At 43.8% G+C, this 18191-nt stretch overlaps 1 protein-coding gene across 5 annotated transcripts in view; it reads left to right on the forward strand.

Moving 5' to 3' along the window:
* The window catches only part of CDC27 (cell division cycle 27), a 61154-nt gene that overhangs the window by 34142 nt on the left and 8821 nt on the right, over window positions 1–18191 (forward strand). For 3 of the 5 annotated variants that reach the window (XM_073326342.1, XM_073326345.1, XM_073326347.1), the window contains 5 exons: window positions 657–829; window positions 2803–2955; window positions 4539–4747; window positions 13045–13162; window positions 15515–15643. In XM_073326342.1, coding sequence (XP_073182443.1) covers window positions 657–829; window positions 2803–2955; window positions 4539–4747; window positions 13045–13162; window positions 15515–15643 — 782 coding nt within the window. The remainder of the gene's footprint in view (window positions 1–656; window positions 830–2802; window positions 2956–4538; window positions 4748–13044; window positions 13163–15514; window positions 15644–18191) is intronic. The other 2 variants (XM_073326343.1, XM_073326346.1) reach the window with 1 other exon arrangement.

The raw sequence follows: 18191 nt of genomic DNA on the forward strand, positions 1-18191 counted from the left end.
TTTAAATTTCTCCATTTTCAACAGCATCTGGATAACAGTTATGAAGAAAATGGCAAAATATGGCTATTAATCCCTTTAAAAATATTCTTCAAAATGTATTCAGTGCATGAGACTCAACAAGCTTTAACGATAAGGGAGACTTAGACACTCAAGTCCATGTTCTAAAAATCATTTAGTACAAAAAAATGATCAGATCTAGGGTGCCAAATTTCTTAAAGGACCCATTTTTAATTCTTAACTTTAAAACTAGTTAACTGATTTCCTTGTATATTATCAGAAAATTCATTTTGTGCTCAGAGTAAGTGCTGTAGTTTTAGGAAGGATATGCCATATTCTTCATACATAAAGCACAGATTCAACCACTTTAAGTGTAAAACTCAGCTCATCCTTAACTATGCAACCACTTTGTAGGTAGGTGTATCCTACCTTTGGCTTGAAAGGAGATGGCAGATGGTGTTACCTAGATTTCACTGCAGGAGCTGGTGCGCAAAACCAGGAGGAGTATATAATTCTGTGCTTGGAGTCCCTGCATGGTTCTCATAAGAACAGGGACTTTAGAAGGGTGTCTGCCATAATGCATAGTTTCAGAGAACAGCAGTTCCAGGCAAGTAATTCTTTAGTTCTTGTCTCTTTTATTTATTGTATTTTTCTCCTAGAAGGATTGATGAGCCTTCTTCGTGACATGGGGAAAGGTTATTTAGCCTTGTGTTCGTACAACTGTAAAGAAGCGATAAACATATTAAGCCATTTACCTTCTCACCACTACAATACTGGCTGGGTACTGTGCCAAATTGGGAGAGCTTACTTTGAGCTTGCAGAATATATGCAGGTAGGCATAGAGCGGATACATGCTTTTATTTTAAATTTTTGTTTTGTATAGCTTTGCACAGATTTTGCTGGCTTCCTGTAAAACCCGAGGAGAGTCTGCAGTTGGGATAGCATAGCTGTGTAAGCATCAGGTTTGAAATACCTACCCTCAAGCAGTTTCAGATTAATCTGGATCACTTCAGCCCTTCCTCTTTGAGGTGGTGAAATTGAGTTTTATGCTATTTATTGTGTTGTGGGTCGGTTTTATGAGATGTGACAAACCAGCATTCTTTCTAGTCAGCATAGACACTGAAGATCCTATGACACTTTTTTTTGGGGTTGCTCCAGTGTCTTTGGCCAAAATCTCCCCATCTCACCACAGTTGTGTCCCTGCCACTGGTTGACCGTTGCCCTCCAACCTGGAGGTGACAGTATTTCAGCTGTGCTGCATCTATAGTTTGTGAAGCCCAAAGGAGTCCTTCCCAATGAAAAGTGCACGTACATATATGTAAAATATGTACAATATAAGTTATTACCATAAGATTCTTTAAGTTATGATGGTAACTGACCTCTTGAAAGTTTGTTTTTCCAAACGTGTGGAAACGGCAAATCTGTTAGAATTCTATTGTGGATGGTCTCCATTCTCTGAAATTGCAGTTGTAATTTTTAAACAGCTACAATAAATCCTGTTGATTCCCTCATGTGATAGACGTTTACATGTAATAGGGATGTAACTTAGCACTTCAGTTAATTGAGTTCTTGTTTCAAAAGCCCAATATCCCTTTTCATTTCCAGTTTCCTAATCCTTACCTGTTAATGGATTTATAAGAGGTGAATGCAGTAGATTTATGAAGTTTAGTTTTTGTTTTATAAACTATGCACTATGTAAGATGTCGTTTTAAAGAAAAACAGGTTTCAGAGTAGCAGCCGTGTTAGTCTGTATTCGCAAAAGAAAAGGAGGACTTGTGGCACCTTAGACTAACAAATATATTTGTGCATAAGCTTTCGTGAGCTACAGCTCACTTCATCGGAGCTGTAGCTCACAAAAGCTTATGCACAAATAAATTTGTTAGTCTCTAAGGTGCTACAAGTACTCCTTTTCTTTTAAAGAAAAACAGTTGCTCCTGGACCTTGTTTGCATCCTGATCATGTCCACACACTTGGAATGTACAGACACTTTTAATATTTCATGAAAGACCGTGCCATGGATCCCAGCAGTTTCGTAAAGCTTTTTCTTTCCTAATTTTTGCCCTTGTTGCTGATCTGAGTACTATTATCTGAAATCTGTGAAAGGAACTTGAGTTGGCCATAGTAACATAAAATCAAGAATGAATTTTTGAGTAAAGAGGCTGTATTTCCTTTGAACACTTTTTATAGAAAAAAGTAGTCCCATATGGTACCTTACTTCCTAGTGAACCAGCCTCACTACTTCTGGCATGGACACGCTCTTATGCATTGTAGGGAACCTTTCTCGGGCTGTTCTCTTTCATTTACTTAGTAAACGAACACCTGCAACAGCAAGGTGGGTTGAGGCTGGAAAGGCCTTCAGCCATTAAGATGCTCCAGTATCCATATAAAGGCAGTCCTTGAAGTGTGCTGTGTTTGGATGGCTAGGTAATGTGGTTAAGACCATCCACCTATGCAATATAAATCTTTGATAATAGAAATTCATAATGTCTTGATCTCATTTTACCAATGTTACTCCTTTATCTTCTCTTCATGCACTAGGATGGAAAGAGTATCGTAATCTGAGTCAGACTGTTACAGGGGGCTATTACAGATTTCTGCTTGTCTCAAGTAAACATACTATGTTTCTCCTTTCATTGGGATAAGAAGCTAGAAATGCCACAAGATTTGAAGCTTTGCATGTTGGTTTTTGTGTTTATAGGTGGTGGTAGACTAAGCATCCCCATTGCTTTTATATATCTCTGGAACTTCCTACTATTCCTCTTAGTGCTCTTCTCGAGGATTTCATTCAAATTCTTTTGTTTTTAGGCTGAGAGGATATTCTCTGAAGTAAGAAGGATTGAAAACTACAGAGTTGAAGGCATGGAGATTTACTCTACAACGCTATGGCATCTTCAGAAGGATGTTGCACTTTCAGTCCTATCAAAAGATTTAACAGACATGGATAAAAATTCACCAGAGGTATAAGATAGTGTGGTGCTGTATGTTGCTGCCTACAGTTACTTTCTTATCAAGGTTAAAGATGATTAATGAGTCAGAACAAACTCAGTAAACTCTAGTTTAGTCTAATTCGGGTATATTTGTGTAACAGAACTGTCTCATATGAAGGCTACTGGATTACCTGGTGGATCGAGGATGGTGCCTGTAACCATTGTAAAAAAGGCATGTCCGCCTGCATGGGACAGGCTGAAATCCGTTAACCCATCAGTTATGACTTTCATTTGCATAGCGCCTTTCATCCAGAAAGATTCCCCTATCATTTATTCACCCTGATGCATGGGAGGGAGTGCTCTCTATTAGGTAGAAAAGAGGTATCCAGGATTGCAGGGATTTTGTTGCTTGCTCTGCTACTATTTTAATGTCTTTCTGTAACACCCTTTTTCCTGCAATAATATTTAATTAACTGACCACCTAAAATTTGCTGGGTATCCTCTAAACATGTAATGCATTACAGTCTTAAATTTGTCGATGAATCAAACAATAGGCTGTCAATAGAGGGGGCAGTTGTGACTGTATGGACACATGGTAGTGCAAGGCTGTTATGTGCAAAATGTCCTGCACATTTTAATGAGACCTGTAACCTATAAACATGCACACTTTATGTATTATTCATGTTCTTTTATTTGAATTTATAATTTTTTGTTCTTTACATTTATTAGAGTTCAGAAAAGGTAAGAACCTTTTCATGTGTTCTTTTAGTGTGTTAGAAGACTGGGGAGAAAGGTGGAAGGTTATGGAGGGTAGCAGGACAGGAGAGGTGCACAGGAGAGGCCTGGGAAGAAGAAAGGAGGAAAACAAGAACAGAAAACATGTTCGTTGCCAGCAAGCAATTCTTCAAGTGGAGAATAGTAAATGTCAAGTAAAATGTCCATTCACGGCAGCTAGAGGAGTCTGGAGATCAGAGAGAAATACAGCCTCCAATAACAGGAGGTGGTGACGTTGCTGCTGGGGAGTCTTAAGCTCTGATCCCTCAAGTCATGATGCAGGCTGCTGTATGGGATGGGGAGTGGGGGTTCCTACTGGAATTTGGTGTCCCTGGGTGGGGTTCCCATTGCTCTGCTGGAGAGAGTGAAGGGGTGCTGAATCTTGACTGTAGCTGCCTCCAGCCCGCTGCTGTTGCTAGTGCTAGAGCTGAATAGCTGACTGCTTATACGCTCCATATCATGTAATCCTTGTAGTATTTAACTGCTGCTGACTTGCTGTGTCTCCTTGGGCTCTTGACCTCTGTATCCCAGTTTTCACTATGTATAAAATGCATCCAATCCTCTCTACCTCCAAGGAATGAGACTTAACTAATATTCTTATAAAAGTGCTTTGAAATCCATGGATGAAAGCTATTATATACATGTATGCATAATGCTGTAGATAAACCATTATGGGTTTCATCCTAGCAGTGGCTGGCATGTCTCATTGCTGGGATGAAGCATGCCAATACTCTAAAAACACAGCTCAGTAGAAGAATACCAGTTGAAATCAATTATTTATCACCCTCATGTTGTAAAAAGGGGATTTGATAGTGACTTTGCAATGTTGCTTTTTACTAGGCATGGTGTGCTGCAGGAAACTGTTTCAGCTTGCAACGGGAGCATGACATTGCAATCAAGTTCTTCCAGAGAGCCATTCAAGTTGATCCAAACTATGCGTATGCCTACACTCTGCTGGGGCATGAATTTGTGTTAACAGAAGAACTAGACAAAGCATTAGCCTGTTTTCGAAATGCAATCCGAGTCAATCCTAGACATTATAATGCATGGTAAGTTTTCAGGATTTTTTTTATTAATGAAAGCACCAAGGGAAGAAGCGTATTTTATTGCTGACTGCCTTTACATGTTGCCAGTGTAGGCACTCTGTTATAACAACTTAGATAATTCTTTATTTCTGCCACTCATCGCATAAAAGAAAAGGAGGACTTGTGGCACCTTAGAGACTAACACCTTTATTTGAGCATAAGCTTTTGTGAGCTACAGCTAACTTCACCGGATGCATTCACGAAAGCCTATGCTCAAATAAATGTGTTCCTTTTCTTGTTGCGAATACAGACTAACACGGCTGCTACTCTGAAACCTGTCACATAAAAGAGTGACTCTATCTGTTACAAGGAGAGATCTGACAACAGGTATTGCCATCATTGTTGCTGGATAGTAATTAGTCTTTGTTTAAAAAAATGCATGTACTGCATTGCCTTGTGTTCTCATGGCGTCACATGTGATGCATTGTCCCACTTCCACTTGGTCAAACATTTTTGTTCCCTGGCACTGCTCCATTTCTTCACTGCTGCTGTATGCCAGCCAAGGCAGTGACTATAAATCCTCCTAGTAGCAGATGGGGGACAGGAAAAAACAAAGTTTTTGGTGAGACTACCCTTACAGAAGGAGGTCGCATGACCTACTTACCATATTCCCATTGATTTCTTGTTCCATGGAAGGAGAAGCAACTTTACTGGTTTGGTTTGGTTTGGTTGGCTGGTTGTTTTTTTTGTTGATCTCCTTCCCCTAATTCTTGCCTTTGTCAGGATTATCTGATTTTAAAGCAGAATACATTCTTAGTGAAGAGATTTTTGTTTTTTTGTCATTTTCCATCTCTCTCCTTCTCCTCTCCAGCTGCCTTGTATCCTGCATCATCCAGTTGTCAGTGTGGTTTGTTTTTTTTAAATCGCTGGAAGTCTGATCATAGCTAGCCCCCAATATAGGCAGAATTTTGTCACAAAAGTTTCATGTGTTTCCTGTCTGCAACTTTTTGTAGGAAAAGCATACTATCTGGGCTAGCATAGAGGATCTTGGAGAAGCCAAATTAACAGTCAATGAATTAGCAATTCTTTGAGTGCTTTTCTATATGTATTCCACTCTCGATATACATGCACCAGAGATTGGAATCTTTTGAATAGAGGTGTCCTTTGACCCATGCCTGAATCTGTCCCCTAAATGCCCTGGTACCTCCCCTTTTCGAAGACATAAAAGGGTGAAGGAGACCCAACCCTCCTCTCAATTCCTTCTGACTTCCCATGGCTGAGACAGAACTGCACACAGTGTCCTGTGCTCTTGTACACTTGCATAGTTAACTTCTAGAATAGTTTTGATAGTTCAGTGTATGTTAAGTTTCTTTACAGGTAGTGCTTTTAGATTTTTAGATTTTTTTTTTTTCTTCCCTATTGCCCAGTACTCAGTTTTCATGATAGAACAGAAATCGCCAATTTTTAAGCCTTGGACTTCGTGAGATGTCTGTCCCTTCCTGCTGCAGCAGTTCTTGCTCTCGGGCCTTCATCAGAGAGGGGTAGGGCTCTTTGAAAAAGTGTTAGAATAGGGCACCATCCAAGGGATCTCCTAAGAGAAAGGCATAGGTATTCAGTGCTGAATGAGGTTAAGGGTAGCACAAGGCCTGTGTTTGTCCCTCTGGGCACTCCAACAGACTCCAGCGGTACCAGCTACTAACCAACCCCTTGCAGTTGCCCACACTGGTACAACCTTCAGGTCTCCTGGCACCAACCGTGGTATTGCTGTTGGCTTTGTCGGTACCAATCTCATAGGCACAGCCCTGGCACTGAGGGTATTAAATTTAATGTCAGAGGTACCAACTCACTCTGCACTGAGCTTCATGGTACCAAGAGATTTGACAGTGTCCAAATGTCCTGAGTCTCTTCTGTTTTTCCTTAGCCATTAGAATGCTTACATTGGTATTGAGCTCTGCTAAACTCTCAGCACTGAGTGTGTATATATGGCACTGGCAAGAGATGTCTCTAAAGAAATTCTAAGGACTCCTGCTTGGTCTACTCCACCTCTAGAGAATGAGTATTTCTTCTCCCCATCAACCTTTAGACCAGAATAGGGAGGATTCTCCTAATTACTCTTCAGTCTACCATACCTCTGACAAGGCTTTTAGGGCACATGGACATCAATGTAGGCACAGGTTTAATGGGGGAGACATTCTTCTTGGGGACTCCCCAGGCTGCTTACACAGTTTTGCCCAGGGACCTCACTCCTAGCCTTACTGGGCTCTTTGGAGTCCTCAACACATTAGAAAGCTCACCTCCTCTACCTACTCCAGGGTGAGATCACATTCCCCTGTAGAGTCTACAAGAGTTCAACCCTGTCAGTGTCCTCAGGTCCCTCCTGCTCCATTACTGCAACTGCAGGCCTTTGAGGAGCAACATCACTCTGCCAACCTAACTCCAGCTGCCATTTCTTCACTCTCACCTGATACAGCTATAGGTCTAGCTGTGCCATCACATCCATATAAGACCTTTCAGGATCTCCTTAGAAGAACGGCTAGCTGAAACATTAGGTTATGATGGAGATCATACACAAAAAATCTTACAAATTATTAGACATCTTATGTACTTTTTTACAGGAGAGAGTAACATAACCAGTTAATGAAGATCTGTTAGAACTGGCACAGCTATGGTGACAGACAGCACACCTCCAACATCATAGAAAGTAGATAGGAGGTACCAAGTTCTCTTGTCAGGGTTCAAATATTGTTATAGGTGCCATACTCCTGAGTCACTTGTCACCCCCACCCAGGAACATATAATACAACAATCGGATGTGTTCCTTATTCTATGGTCTACTGGACTGATGTGTGCTTGCTCACCAATCCCTCTGACTTTGAGGGTGTTTAGAGAATTCAGCCAAGAAACTGCATCTGTGATACTAATGGCATCCGCTTGGCCCAGGCAGTTTCAGTACCCAGATGTGATGAAGCTCTCCCTGTATAGCCTCCATTAATATTGCCTCCAAGGCCAGCTTCACTGCACCTCACAGCTTGGAGGATGGCTAGTTAACCAACATGGAGTAAACTTCAGGTGCAAGCCAGTGGATACTGCTGGCCAAAAGATTCCACCCTTGAGTGCATAGTTATTGCTTCTCTCTTGGTAGCTCTGTATACACTTTAGCTTCAGATTAAATTTCCTTGTCTAATCAGTTTAAGTGCTTCAGCTACAGTTATTCATCTTCCAGCTGGGCAGGCTGAACTGGTGCCAAAACCCAATTGTGAATTAGTAGACGTTGTAGCTAGTTTGTGAATGAAGGGGTTACTCTCTGAGCTAACGTAGTCACTAGTGCCTGGGACATTAAAGGTATGACTGGCATAAACTGTCTATTGAAGTCCATGGAGTTGCTCCCACTTACACAAACAGTGAATCTGGCCTATTTTAGGGTATATCTACACTACGAAATTAGGTCAAATTTATAGAAGTTGGTTTTGTAGAAAGTGTTTTTATACAGTCGATTGTGAGTCCCCCCACACAAATGCTCTAAGTGCATGTAGTCGGCGGAGTGTGTCCACAGTATCGAGGCAGCCGTCGACTTCCAGAGCGTTGCACTGTGGGTAGCTATCCCACAGTTCCCGCAGTCTCCACCGCCCATTTGAATTCTGGGTAGAAATCCCAGTGCTTGATGGGGCTAAAACATTGTTGTGGGTGGTTCTGGATACATATCGTCAGGTCCCCCTTCCCTCCCTTCCTCCGTGAAAGCAAGGGGAGACAATAGTTTAGCACCTCCTTTCTTAAGTTACCTGTGCAGACGCCATACCACGGCAAGCATGGAGCCCGCTCAGCTCACCGTATGTCTCCTGGGTGCTGGCAGACATAGTACTGCATTGCTACACAGCAGCAGTTTATTGCCTTTTGGCAGCAGTCAGTGCAGTATGACTGGTAGCCGTAGTCGACATAGTCCTGGGTGCTCTTTTAACCAACCTCGATGAGGTAAGGGGCGCCTGGACAAACATGGGAGTGACTCAGCCAGGTCATTTTCCTTTTAAGTTTCGTCTCATGGCAATTGAGTCCTACCGGCAGTGCACTGTCTTTTAATCTGCAGCTAGCAGAAGACAATGGCCAGTAGTCATACTGCACCGTCTTCTGCCGAGCACCCAGGAGATGACAATGGCTAGCAGTCATACTGCACAGTCTGCTGCCAGCAAGATGTATAAAGATAGATGAAGTGGCTCAAAACAAGAAATAGACCAGATTTGTTTTGTATTCATTTTCTCCTCCCTCCCTCCCTCTGTGAAATCAACGGCCTGCTAAACCCAGTTTTGAGCTCTATCCTTGAGGAGGCCATTCAGTTTCTCACAAAGCCACCCCCTTTGTTGATTTTAATTCCCTGTAAGCCAACCCTGTAAGCCATGTCGTCAGTCGCCCCTCCCTCTGTCAGGGCAACGGCAGACAATCGTTCTGCGCCTTTTTTCTGTGCAGACGCCATACCACGGCAAGCATGGAGCCTGCTCAAATCACTTTGGCAATTTGGAGCACATTAAACACCACATGCATTATCCAGCAGTATATGCAGCACCAGAACCTGGCATAGCGAAACCAGGCGAGTAGGCGACGTCAGCACGGTGACGAGAGTGATGAGGACATGGACACAGACTTCTCTCAAAGCACGGACCCTGGCAATGTGGGCATCATGGTGCTAATGGGGCAGGCTCATGCGGTGGAACGCCGATTCTGGGCCTGGGAAACAAGCACAGACTGGTGAGACGGCATAGTGTCTGCAGTGGCTTCCCAGTGGCTGCAAAACTTTCGCATGCGTAAGGGCACTTTTATGGAACTTTGACTTGCTTTCCCCTGCCCTGAGGCGCAAGAATACCAAGATGAGAGCAGCCCTCACAGTTGAGAAGCGAGTGGCAATAGCCCTGTGGAAGCTTGTAACGCCAGACAGCTACCGGTCAGTCGGGAATCAATTTGCAGTGGGAAAATCTACTATGGGGGCTGCTGTGATACAAGTAGCCAACGCAATCAAAGATCTGCTGATATCAAGGGTAGTGACCCTGAGAAGTGTGCAGGTCATAGTGGATGGCTTTACTGCAATGGGATTCCCTAACTGTGGTGGGGCCATAGACGGAACCCATATCCTTATCTTTGCAGCGGAGCACCAAGCCGGCGAGTACATAAACCGCAAGGGGTACTTTTTCAATAGTGCTGCAAGCACTGGTGGATCACAAGGGACGTTTCACCAACATCAACGTGGGATGGCCGGGAAAGGTACATGATGCTTGCATCTTCAGGAACTCTAGTCTGTTTCAAAAGCTGCAGGAAGGGACTTTATTCCCAGACCAGAAAATACCCGTTGGGGATGTTGAAATGCTTATAGTTATCCTTGGGGACCCAGCCTACCCCTTAATGCCATGGCTCATGAAGCCATACACAGGCACCCTGGACAGAAGTCAGGAGCTGCTCAACTACAGGCTGAGCAAGTGCAGAATGGTTGTAGAATGTGCATTTGGACGTTTAAAAGCGCGCTGACGCAGTTTACTGACTCGGTTAGACCTCAGTGAAACCAATATTCCCACTGTTATTGCTGCTTGCTGTGCGCTCCACAATATCTGTGAGAGTAAGGGGGAGACATTTATGGCAGGGTGGGAGGTTGAGGCAAATCGCCTGGCTGCTGGTTACGCACAGCCAGACACCAGGATGGTTAGAAGAGCCCAGGAGGGCGCGGTGCGCATCAGAGAAGCTTTGAAAACCAGTTTCATGACTGGCCAGGCTACAGTGTGAAAGTTCTGTTGGTTTCTCGTAGAGGAAACCCCCTGCTCCTTGGTTCACTCTACTTCCCTGTAAGCTAACCACCCTCTACTGCCTCTGCAAGCGGTGACTGAAGGGAGGAGGGAAGTCATTGCTCTTTATTAATTCATCATTCTTTATTAATTCATCACACAAATAGGGGGATAACTACCAAGGTAGCCCAGGAGGGGTGGTGGAGGAGAGAAGCACCAGGAGGGGTGGTGGAGGAGGGAAGGACAAGGCCACACAGCACTTTAAAAGTTTAAAACTTTAAAACTTACTGAATGCCAGCCTTCTGTTGCTTGGGCAGTCCTCTGGGGTGGAGTGGCTAGGTGGCTGGAGGCCCCCGCACCATGTTCTTGGGCGTCTGGGTGAGGAGGCTATGGAACTTGGGGAGGAGGGCGGTTGGTTACACAGGGGCTGTAGTGGGGGTCTGTGCTCCTGCTGCCTTTCCTGCAGCTCAACCATACGCTGGAGCATATTAGTTTGATCCTCCAGCAGCCTCAGCATTGAATCCTGCCTCCTGTCATCACGCTGCTGCCACCTTTCAGCTTCAGCCCTCTCTTCAGCCCGCCACCTCTCCTCCCGGTCTTTTTGTGCTTTCCTGCACTTTGACATTGTCTGCCTCCACGCATTCGTCTGTGCTCTATCAGTGTGGGAGGACAGCATGAGCTCAGAGAACATTTCATCACGAGTGCGTTTTTTTCGCCTTCTAATCTTCGCTAGCCTCTGGGAAGGAGAAGATCCTGTGATCCTTGAAACACATGCAGCTGGTGGAGGGAAAAAAAAAGTGACAGTGGTATTTAAAAAGACACATTTTATAGAACGATGGGTACGCTCTTTCACGGTAAACCTTGCTGTTAACATTACATACATAGCATGTGCTTTCATTCCAAGGTCGCATTTTGCCTCCCCCCACCACGTTGCTAACCCCTCCCCATGGCTAACAGTGGGGAACATTTCTGTTCAGCCACAGGCAAACCGCCCAGCAGGAATGGGCACCTCTGAATGTCCCCTTAAGAAAAGCACCCTATTTCAACTAGGTGACCATGAATGATATCTCACTCTCCTGAGGATAACACAGAGATAAAGAATGGATGTTGTGTGAACGCCAGCAAACATACACTGCAATGCTTTGTTGTACAATGATTCCCGAGTACATGCTACTGGCCTGGAGTGGTAAAGTGTCCTACCATGGTGGATGGAATAAGGCTGCCCTCCCCAGAAACCTTTTGCAAAGGCTTTGGGAGTATATCCAGGAGAGCCACGAATGCCAGGGCAAATTAATCATTAAACATGCTTGCTTTTAAACCATGTATAGTATTTTAAAAGGTACACTCACCAGAGGTCCCTTCTCCGCCTGGCGCGTCCGGGAGGCAGCCTTGGGTGGGTTCGGGGGGTACTGGCTCCAGGTCCAGGGTGAGAAACCGTTCCTGGCTGTTGGGAAAACTGGTTTCTCCACTTGCTTGCTCTGAGCTATCTACAACCTCATCATCATCATCATCCTCGTCCCCAAAACCTGCTTCCATGTTGCCTCCATCTCCATTGAAGGAGTCAAACAACACCGCTGGGGTAGTGGTGGCTGAACCCCCTAAAATGGCATGCAGTTCATCATAGAAGCGGCATGTTTTGGGCTCTGACCCGGAGCGGCCGTTCGCTTCTCTGGTTTTCTGGTAGGCTTGCCTCAGCTCCTTAAGTTTCACACGGCACTGCTTCAGGTCCCTGTTATGGCCTCTGTCCTTCAGGCCCTGGGAGAATTTGACAAAGTTTTTGGCTTTTCGAAAACTGGGACATAGTTCTGATAGCACGGATTCCTCTCCCCATGCAGCGATCAGATCCCGTACCTCCAGTTCAGTCCATGTTGGAGCTCTTTTGCGATTCTGGTACTCCATCATGGTCACTTCTGCTGATGAGCTTTGCATGGTCATCTGCAGTTTGCCATGCTGGCCAAACAGGAAATTGAAATTCAAAAGTTTGAAGGCCTTTTCCTGTCTACCTGGCCAGTGCATCTGAGTTGAGAGCGCTGTCCAAAGCGGTCACAATGGAGCACTCCGGGATAGCTCCCGGAGGCCAATACCATCTAATTGTGTCCACAGTACCCCAAATTCGACCCAGCAAGGCCGATTTCAGTGCTAATCCCCTTGTCGGTGGTCAAGTAAGGAAATCGATTTTAAGAGCCCTTTAAGTTGAAAAGAAGGGCTTCGTCGTGTGGACGGGTGCAGGGTTAAATCGATTTAACGCTGCTAAATTCGACGTCAACTCCTAGTGTAGACCAGGGCTTATTTAGCAGAAGATTTACATGACTCAGATGCCAAAATTTGAAACAATGTGTTGGATGCTGCTATGGTTACAGTGTACGTTTACCCAAACTGCTGTAGTGGAAAGGCTTATATGGCTATATCTGAATCCCAGGAACTTCATTGTTTGTTTCCATTGATCTAATCTGTCAAATTAATGTGACAAAGACCATTTTCTTCTGCCAGTCTACACTTAAAGTTTGATTTATCACAAACCAACCTTTATTATTATCTGACAAACTTGTTTTGTCCTTGCAGGTATGGGTTGGGAATGATTTATTACAAACAGGAGAAATTCAGCCTAGCAGAAATGCATTTCCAGAAAGCACTCGATATCAATCCTCAGAGCTCAGTCTTACTCTGTCACATTGGAGTAGTAAGTAGATTGCAGTTACTGGTAATTCTATCCTTTGTTCTGTTTAATCGGCTTTTTATTGTGTGTGCTCACAGTAGAAAAAGCATATTATGGACCAGAATTTTAGCAAAGGCCCTGCCCTTCTTCCACTTGTGTGTGTGAATGCAATTTTGCACACGTTTCTGTTTTTTTGCAGCTATAAACACCTGTATTTGTCCTGGAACAATGCTATCATCTGTGCGTCCATAAGTGTTTAAAATTTACACCCTCAAAACTGGATAGTTGGGCTCATGTAGGTGATAGCATTTGGGTTCACACTTGAGCAATTTTTGTACTTTCACAGTGTGGGCACATGCCCAAGTAGAGTAGGGATCTGAAAATCAGTCCTCATATGAGAAAGTTTTAAAGGAACTGAGTATTCACAGAGAAAAAACGTAACTAGCTCAGTGGTCCTCAAGTGGACCCTGGAACTGGCACTTGAGGCTCCCCCACTGTACCTTTAATGAAGTTCTATTTTGGGCCTTGGTGCATCCTTGGTCCCCACCTCCTAATCATCTATATATGTGATGACCCTTAATTCTAAGAGTAGGGATTTCTAAGCAGCTTGTGCCAACTACTAGCACAGTTAAATTGGAAGCAGTCAGCACAGCTGATACGGGTCACTTGCTGGAGGATTCTCTGCACCTTGAAGTCTTTAGACCACGATTTGAGGACTTAAATAGCTCAGACGTGGGTTAGGGGTTTGTTACAGGAGTGGGTGGGTGAGATTCTGTGGCCTGCGTTGTGCAGGAGATCAGACTAGACAATCATAATAAGGTCCCTTCTGACCTTAAAGTCTATGATTCTAAGATCTTACTGTCGTTAAACTGGTATAGAGGCCTGACAAGACTGAGCCATTGTTTTAGGTCTGTCCCTCTGCCTGTGAAGGATTTGTACAACTAGAGCAAATGCTCTGTTCTAATATAGAAAGCTGTTTTTTTATACATTTAATGATTGTTTGAGTGATGTGGGGCAGACCAGTATCATGGCGGTTGGTTATGTGGTCATCTGCTGACCCTTTTCTCACTTGCAGTATGGCAACAAAGTATATTATAGCCCTTGGTTAAGCTTTTCCTGCCCCCGATTCTGCTATGTTGATGGGTGTTCAATGACTTTATGTTCTAGGGCAGGGGCATTGAACTAGTTCGGTGGTGAGGGCCAACTTACCGTTCTGCTAGAGTGTGAGAGCTAGGAGTAAAAAGCTTAATAGTGAGAGGTGAATTGTGCAATCTTATCTGACTCCAGAATGAGCCTCTCTACAGTAACTCCTCACTTAACGTTGTTATGTTCCTGAAAAATGCGACTTTAAGCGAAATGATGTTAAGCGAATCCAATTTCTCCGTAAGAATTAATGTAAATAGGGGGAGGTTAGGTTCCAGGGAATTTTTTTTTTTTTTTTTGCCAGACAAAAGACACTGTGTGCACGCGCACACATACATACACACACACACACACACACACACAGTATAAGTTTTAAACAATTTAATACTGTACACAGCGATGATGATGATTGTAAAGTTTGGTTGAGGTGGTGGAGTCAGAGGGTGGGATATTTCCCAAGAAATGCCTTACTGCTAAATGATGAACTAGCAATTGGCTGAGCCCTCAAGGGTTAACTCATTGTTAATGTAGCCTCACTCTACAAGTCAGCAGGAATGGAGGGAGGGGAGACAGCATGGGAGACAGAGAGAGAGATGCACATTTCCCCTTTAAATACACTGACGCACTCTTAAGTACACTGCCTTGTTAATCAGCAAGCTGAGACCGCAGCAGCTGCTGCCAGGAAGCTCCCTGAGCCCTGTCGTGTGTCCCCCCTGCTCTATGGAGATGGGGTAAACGGGGTGCAGGGGGAGGGGGACACCCTGACATTAGCCCACCTCTCCTTTTCTCTTCCCCTCCCCTCCTCCAAAGCAAGCAGGAGGCTCTGGAGAGCAGCTCCAAGGCAGAGGGCAGGAGCAGCACATGGCAGTGGGGGGAAGGACAACTGTACAGATAGCCTGCTGGGCAGCTGCTGCACAGGGAACTTAGGGGAGCTGATAGGGAGGCTGCCAGTCCACCCTGGTTCCAAGCCCCCACCAGCTAGCTGCAACGGGATGCTCTTCCTGCAAGCAATGGACAAAGCAGGCAGCTGCCAAACGACTTTAAACAAGCACAGCAACGTAACAATGTTAACTGGGACGACTTTAAGTGAGGAGTTACTGTATTTGAATATTGCATTTTAAAGGCACTGGATTTTGTCAAATGTATTTTTTCATAGTCTGGCAGGTCAGATCCTGCCTTCCCCTCTTTCTTTGAAAAAGGAAATCTATTAACGTCATCTCTGTTCTGTTGTAGGTCCAGCATGCACTGAAAAAATCTGAAAAGGCTTTGGATACTCTAAACAAAGCCATTAACATTGATCCGAAGAACCCACTATGCAAATTTCATCGAGCCTCTGTATTATTTGCAAATGAAAAATATAAGGTAAGACATGGATGCTAGAAACTGAAGTCTCTCTATATTCCGTAGGGTCTGCAGCTGTCTGAATGATGATGAATTAAAAGTTAATCAAATCTTGATTCTTATTACTTCATAATGGAAGTTATGCTTGGCTCCAAGAATATATCTTTCATGCTGGCTATGGCTATTTGAAAGACCTGCCTCTTTTCCCAGTGTAATACTGCAGCAGTTGTAGTCATCCTGGCACTAATGCAAATAGCTCCTTTATTTGAAAGGAAGCCTTCTGGTATCAGGAGGGCTACTTGACTCCAGTTAACCAAATCTGTATTTGGTAACCACTTCAGCACTGTATAAAGGACTGACCTCCTAATAACAGGTGTTTTTTGAGGGATAATCTTTCTGTGGGGTGTGTTCAAATCCTGCAGGGGTTAGGGATGCTGCTTTCAATTTAGGGGTTGAGGTTGGTCTTTTGTAGGTGATCTCTGACTAATTTAGTTTCCCACACATGGTCTTAAAACACCTGTAGACTGATGGGCACAATAACTCTAAATGCGAAATTACAGTTGAACGCCCTCACAAGACCAAACTGTAGAACTGCTTGCATAGTTCTTCTGGAGAATATTACCTCCCCACTCTCTGCCCTGAGCATGAGTCCGAGCATCCAGACACTAATGTTCCCCAAGCTCTTAACCAGCAGAGTACCTGCTTATTGATCTTCTTGACTTGAACTGGAGAGAGAGTGTTGAATATCTTTGTTCCGGGAACCTAGCCAGAAGCACTCACAGCAGTAGACTAGGCAGTACAAAAAAAATAAAAATAATTCACGATGTAACTCATGCTCATGTAAAGAACTGTTGAGGATCAAAAAGTAGCATTGGTAGCATCAGGCCTGGTGATGTGAGCAGAGAATTTGGGACATCCCTTTATCTGGCAAAGGGACTAAAGTTGAGCCAGAGGCATCTCTACTGGGGGGAGCAGGCAGTGCAGTAGATATTTTTGTAATGGTTGGCTTAAAAATTGTCTGCCTCTTGAGGCCCAAGATGTGTAAAATCTGTTGATGATTTGAATTTGCAAATGATATGGAGAGAACCTTATTTACAACCTTTTCTGAAATTTAGTGGTATTGATGAGTTTGTACAAAGGGAGTTACGCAGGAAAAGTGCAATAAAACTGTCCCACAAGCAACCAAAGTAGTAAGCAAACTTATATTTCAAAGGCCTTGTTATCTCTCCAAGGAGAGAAAGCTAGACAGTCTGGGCCTGGTTTTCTACTGTCTTGCACTGTTATATAGGTACTTGCTACACCTGTGAGAATGGGTTTGGTGCTCTCCTTCCCATGCCGCTACTTAGGCCAGGTCTACACTAGCAAACTCACAGCAGCACAGCTGTACCGATGCAGCTGTGCTGCTGTAAGATCGTTTATGTAGCCACTCTATGCCGACGGGAGAGAGCTCTCCCATCGACATAATAAAACCACCTCCATGAGTGGCAGTAGTTATGTTGGCAGGAGAAGCCCTCCCACTGACATAGCACTGTCCACACCAGCACTTCTGTCGGTGTAGCTTATGTTGCTCATGAGGGTGTGTTTTTCACATCCCTGAGTGACATAAATTATACCAACAAAAGTGGTAGTGTAGACATGGCCTACGTCTAGCTGGTGGGTCCTTATGCCCCCTTCCTGTCTTGCTTAGCTGAGGAAACAGGACCACAGTCTGGTTCATAATGAGACCTTATTGTAATATGTACACAAGAGGAAATTACATTGATAGTGAGAACCTCCATTTTGAAGTTCCTAAATATAGGATAATTTAAAACACTCTCTAAAATTAAGGATTTTAACACAAAGTCCTGGTGTAAATTCTTAAATAAGATGAAGGGGAGAAATGCAACCAGAATTGGAGGAAGATGTCCCATGGGGATAAAATAGCAAATGTAGTCTGATGCAGAAAAGATAAAGAAGTGTTCCAAAAACACTTCTTTCCTATGGAAGTACATATACAATTGCTGACAGTGCCCAGCCTTGTTCAGCCTTAGATTTTACAAGAAGGAAATTTAGCTGCACAAGCAGCAACATGCATTTAAATAATCTCTGGATTTAAAAAGATCAGACCCTTAACTTCTTTAATGTTTAATGTTTTTAACCGAAATGCCATGACATTTAGCACATTGCACTGGTCTGAGCTCACCAACTGCACTTTCATGCGGTCGCAGTCTGACAGTAGCATCAGTTAACCCATATTCTTCAATAGAACACCAAGACTCTCCGCACTTATCCCAGTAGAGACCATATCAGTGATCTGCTATTCAGGTGTCAGGGATTTTGCACTTCCTTGAATTGCCTGATCTTTATTTATTTATTATCTTTTTATCTTTGCTGTCACTTTACCATTACAAGGTATCATTTGCCCAGTGTGTAGCAATTTTTAAAAGATTATGATATAAATCCCTTGACTTCAAAAAAAAAAAAATCATTGATTTAAATCAGACTGAGTGTTTGTAAAAGTTTCAGAGTAACAGCCGTGTTAGTCTGTATTCGCAAAAAGAAAAGGAGTACTTGTGGCACCTTAGAGACT

Source organism: Lepidochelys kempii, chromosome 27 (assembly GCF_965140265.1).
Source record: "Lepidochelys kempii isolate rLepKem1 chromosome 27, rLepKem1.hap2, whole genome shotgun sequence".
Taxonomy (NCBI): domain Eukaryota; kingdom Metazoa; phylum Chordata; order Testudines; family Cheloniidae; genus Lepidochelys; species Lepidochelys kempii.